Source organism: Camelina sativa, chromosome 12 (genome assembly GCF_000633955.1).
Source record: "Camelina sativa cultivar DH55 chromosome 12, Cs, whole genome shotgun sequence".
Classification (NCBI taxonomy): Eukaryota; Viridiplantae; Streptophyta; class Magnoliopsida; order Brassicales; family Brassicaceae; genus Camelina; species Camelina sativa.
In genome coordinates this window covers 23,121,152-23,126,809 of record NC_025696.1, presented here as the reverse complement: position 1 = coordinate 23,126,809, position 5,658 = coordinate 23,121,152, and the positions used below count along the sequence as shown (strand labels likewise).

Genomic DNA, 5,658 nt, shown 5'->3' with positions numbered 1-5,658 from the left:
TGTTGAAACTTGCATTATTAGAAAGATAAAACAGAGATCTACAATATTGAAGAAGAAATAAAACTCGAAATCTTTATATCTTGAAAGTTATGAAACCAACAAAATACAAGAATCTAGTCTTTTCTCTCTAAAACAAGTACAAAATCTAAGGAAAATAAAAAGTGCAAAAGAATAATTCCCAAAAGGGTAAAAACTAGGTTTAGAGAATATCTAAAAAGCTGGACTCTTTTGGTGGCTGCAGGTACAAGGCTTTATATAGGAGAGGAAGTGGAAGCCCTAAAAATACTAAAAGACAAAATAGTCAATGGCTCGGTCAACTCGACTTGTGCTCGGTCGAGTGGCAGGTCGAGCTGGCTTCTCTCGTGCATCCTCCACTTTGTCGAGTCCTCCTCAGCACACGGTCGAGTGTCTGGTCGAGTGTGCGGTCGAGTTGGACTCTGGACCTTGGTTCTTCAGCCTTAACTCTCTTGTTTTCCCTTCATGATTGACTCACTTCTCCTCAGCATTGCTTCCATGCTCCTCAAGCTCAAAAATCACCTGTTTATGCATGAAAAGATGCAAATGCAATGCAACTAAACTCTAATGCATGATTGGTCCTAAAGCTACACAATAATGGTGAAAATGGATAGCAAAAGATACAAAAGATGTGAATAATCTAAGGGAAAACAAGGTAAAATATATGAACATCATATGACTAAACAAAAGCAACTTTACACGCACCTAAAAGCGATCTCACGCACAACAAGACAAATATTTGGGACCACAACCGAAACAAAAAAGCAAACACAATACTTTAAGGATCTATCGGTTTCTAAGCAAGAACAAGGATGAACAGCAATAAGAACACGATGAACACAAGATAACTCAACCGATCTAGCAACAATACTACGCATAAAACAAACTATACTAAACGTTCTAACGAAACAAAAGGAAACGGACAAGACTACTCAAAACACTCAAAGACTAAAGCTTTAAACAAGTAAAGAGAGTTCTGGGTTTCAGAAAGATACAACCTTTGGGTAGAACCTTTTAGCTCGGAACGGTCATGTTAGAGGCAACTTTCCTCGAACTAGACGATGGTGAACGATCGAGGAGGGAAAACAAACGATGAATACAAGTTTTGGTGAAGAACAAACGAGTGGAACGCGAGATCGAACGATGGTCACGACGGACGGTCCGATGCGGTAGCGGTTTGGAATGGCCGTCGAGAACGGAAAATGGCTAGGGAACCAAGTGATGGTTTTGTTAGAAGAAATGGAAGGGAGGGTGGATCAAGTGACGACACACGAGTGTTTGCTCTCCTCGTGATACAGCCGGACTAGAAGATTACAAACCTTGAATCAAGTTGGGTTTCTCAATAGTTAGTCCCAAACTATGACTAAAGAGAGAAATGAGACAAGAAACAAAGATTCACTCTTTGGGAAATTAATTTCATTCAAGTCTGCGTTTTACAATAGAAAGGAGGGTTAAAATAGTGTGAAGGTTTAGAGGGAACTAGGGACAAGCGGACTCGCAATGGTCCGCACACGTTTGCCCTTGATGTGTTTCCTTTGATGGAGAACACGTCGCCCTTTAAGTGCTTTAAACAGGACCACACATGTCACACTACTCTAACGTTACAAAACAAAGTTCTAGACAAAGTTTAAAACGCAACGCTTAAACAAAAAGATAACACGTCTTTAGGCTTTGACGCGAGAACCACGTCATCGGCTTCAAAACACGGAGGTTTGCGTTCAGACTCGTCCCCTCATTAAAACCTTCTCCACTAAACCTCGTGGGACAAACCCGGTGTAAGGAAAAAGAGTACGGGTCATGATCCTAACGACTTGGTCGCCTTCATCCTTGGGTAAGGATGAAGGCCGTGTGAACGGTCTCCACTTGGATCGCCTTGGTCGAGTTGTTCTCTTGGTCTTCTCGAACAAAGGCTTGCACGAACCGGTTGATCTTCTGTCTTGCGGACTTAGACGAGCTCTTCGAACGTGTAGTGGCTCCTGGCGTGATCCTTGGTGCATCGACTCGATGTTGTCCTGCGGGTAAAGCAAGCGTCTTGGCAGCATCCTAGGCGTCTTGGTCGGGTACGGTCATTTCTGGTCGTGAGTCGTGTTCAGTGCTCACATCAGGGGTCATCGTTAATTTACCTACCCCTCGCTTCCAAGCTTTGTGTGATCATTTGACTCAAGAGTAGAATAATGAGGTCACATGTAATTTACCTACCCCTCTAAACTGATCAAAATCATCTTATCTTTTATTTTGTCTCCTTTTTTTTTTCTTTTATTGAAGGGAAGAGAGAGGGGAGCATACTTTTGAAGAAGCGCAATGTCTTGTGTGGCTTGAATGTAGAGATCTAGTCCAATGTATACCAATTCCCAGGGCTTGAAAATTAAGTCCGGTTTAAGTCCTATAAAAGTTAGAGACAACGTTAGATCATTTGAATATCCATCAAATAGGGACTTGGGGATTGTTGAGTCGGCTCACAGTCTTTCCAAACCTTGGTTCTGTTGTCAAGCAATCAGGAGTCATAAGAGTGTCAAGCAAATAAACTGTTAGAATAAGATCATAACCCCCTACTAATTTTGACTCAATAAAAAAAAGTGACTCGATAAAAACGTCAAAATTATTGATATAAAAAGTGGAAAAAGGTCTCAAGTCAACAAAATAGAAAGTAGCATTAGTATGGGATGGAACATCCTTCCCCCAAGACTTAAATCACACCATCCTCGGTAGGAAAAAAGAAAGAGTTGAGGATTAATAATCATAAGGAAAAGTGTAGGGTTTAAAAACAATGTCACCTTGATGGAATGATGTTTTGTCAACTCTTAGACATTTTAAGGTTGCCCAAAATTGTCTTAGAGCTCGGCTGTGGAATGAAAATGTGGTGACTAACCGTTTGTAACTTCCTTAGGTTGCTTGACATCGAGTTTGAACTAGGCTAAGTTCAATCGAATTCTATTTGATATATCTCTAAATGCATCCTCCTTGAAACAAAAACCAAAAACCATCAATAATAATGAGAAATAAAAATAACTAAAAAATACCTAAGTAAAAGAATGGTTATGGTTGGTGGTAGGATGGTGGTGGTTTAGAATTATCTCGCGGCACAAGGATGAACAGTCGCGGACATAGCAGCTGGTACGGTGGTTATGGTAAGTGGTACTTAGGACATGGTACGCGATACGTAAGACATGGCATTGGCTACGGCTGGTGCAGCAAGTGGAGACTCTAGGCATCAGTCACTCTAGGATGGTGATGATCCGTCGCCTTCGGCATTCTTCGGCCACATTTAACATGGCGGCTCAGTAGGTGGTACTTGCCACTAGACATAGTGTATGTAGACAATCCATGGGGACTTCTTCTTCCTTCTTTTTGGCTTTTCTATTTTCTATTTTTTTTTGTTTTTTTTATAAACCTGAAACTAAAATGCAAAAATATTAAAAGTAAAAGAAAATAAATCCTAAAAATAAATACTTACTAGCTTGGGTTGCCTCCCAAGAAGCGCACTTGTTTAACGTCGTTGGCTCGACGTTAGCCGCCAAGTTAGGCTTGAGAAGAGTTAGCATTGGGAATCAATGCTCCTTCAGCTCCTTTGATATCTTGATAGTCTGCTCCAGCTTCAATAACAAGTTGTCCATTTGCAGAAGTTTCAAAAACTTTAGCATGAAGAAGAACTTCTTTAGTATGCCTTATCATCTCTTGGATTTGTTCCTTGCTCTTGCTACTTAGCTCATGAGGAACTATGATCTTGATCTTGGAAATTTGTGGTGGCTTAGGCGGTTTAGGAGGCTTAGGCAGCAGGTTGTTGGTGCTTGTGAATGGAGAATGGTCGAATTGCTTCATCTTGTCTATGTTAGGGTCCATCGGTTCTTCATGTAATGAGTACGTCGGTCACGGTTTCGGTTTAAAGATAGTCGGATATGACTTCTTCTTGTTGATGTTAGCAAAGATTGTCCTCTTTGACTTGTGGTCTATGATTGCTCCAAAAGTACCTAGGAATGGTCTTCCTAAAATCAATGGTCTCTCGGTCTTGTCTTCCATATCTAGGATGTGAAAATCGGTAGGAACTATGCAGTCTCCTACTACAAGTTGTAGGCCTCGAACTAATCCATCGGGAACCTTTGTGATGAGTCTCCAAAGGCTAAACTGAGGTTGGATGGCGATATGTCTCGCAATCCTAGTGTATCGGCTACACTTCTTGACATAACATTAACATTAGCACCAGAATCACAAAGCGAGTTAGAGAATTCAATGCCTGTTATGGAGCATGAGCAAACAAAACGGCATGGGTCTTCAGCTTTAGGTAGTCTCCTTAAGGGGTAGTTGCTAGCGGTTTCTTCATCAAATGGATATGTTAAACGAATAACATCTTCATAAGAGTCAAAGAGTGGTACCATAGACTTGGCGTCACGGTAGGTGAGGGCTGGTACGGCTGAGATAGCATTGCAATATCCGTTAGGATTCTCTTCGGGGTTTCCCGGAAGTATACCAACTTGGCGTGGAACAGCATTAGCGGTTTGAGCAACTTGAGTTTCAAGCTTCTTGACATGGATAGAAATGCGTTCAAACTTCCCATTCAGTCCGGTATAGATGTTGTCCATCCTTGAGTTGATATCTCTTGATTGCTTTTGAAAAGCAACAAGGAGTTCTTGCATCTTTGTGTTGACGTTTGCTCAGCTTGAGAGTTAGGCACCTAGGCTGGTTTGTTGTTGTTAAATTGGGGTCGTGGTTGTAAGTTGTTGTTGTTGTTTCCACCAAAGTTGTTGCTTTGAAAGCGGTTAGCTTGCTGAGGATAATTCTGATCTTGGGGATTCTCCACATTTGGGTTCCTATAAGAAAGGTTAGAAGTGTTTCTAAAATTGTTGTTGTATCCACGGTTTTGGTAGTATCCTTGAGCACCAACATAGTTGACTTCTTCTTCTTGGTCATATGAATCTTCTTGGAATGTCTCCATGTTTCCATTGTTAATAGTCTCACAAGCGTTTACTCCATGTTGTTTATTTCTTAGAATTTGGTTCATCATGTTCTTAAGATCAGCAATCTCATTAGCGTCGGAATTGCTAGAACGGATGTTTCTATCAAAATCGGTGCAAGTGTTGCTACTACTTGCGGCAAGGTCGTCGATGAGAGGTCGTCCTTCTTGAACGGTCTTCGTAGTAAAATCTCCATTGCTGGCCGTGTCAAGTGAAAGTTAATACTTGAAAGTACTTAAGAGGTTACCTTGAGCAAAATCATGATGGGGGCAGTCACGTTCATAGTCCTTTAAACGTTCACATGCTTCATAAAAAGATTTGACCTGTCCTTGTTGAAAACTTTGCAGCTTGTTGCGAAGAGAGTTGGATCTTGACTTAGTGTAAAAGTGGTTGAGAAAGGCTGACTTGCATCCTTCCCAGCTAGTGATCGATCAAAGAGGTAGAGACTTCAACCATGTATAAGCCTTGTCGGCTAGAGAGAAAGGCAAAAGCTTACACTTCAAGTAATCTTCGGGAATTCCATTGGTTCTTGTAGTAGAGCATATTTCTTTAAAAAGATCAATGTGGTTCATCAAATGTTCAGTAGTAATGCCATGGAACTAATTTTGCTTCACCAAACCAATAATTTGAGGTTTAATCTCGTAATCATGTCGCGGAGGATGAGAGATATGGATGGCAGCACGGTCTTGAACGA

At 41.1% G+C, this 5,658-nt stretch overlaps 1 protein-coding gene across 1 annotated transcript in view; it reads left to right on the top strand.

Moving 5' to 3' along the window:
* The window catches only part of LOC104733774, a 30,625-nt gene extending 27,402 nt beyond the window's left edge, over window positions 1–3,223 (top strand). Inside the window, exon 2 of the mRNA XM_010453322.1 lies at window positions 3,068–3,223. Coding sequence (XP_010451624.1) covers window positions 3,068–3,223 — 156 coding nt within the window. The remainder of the gene's footprint in view (window positions 1–3,067) is intronic.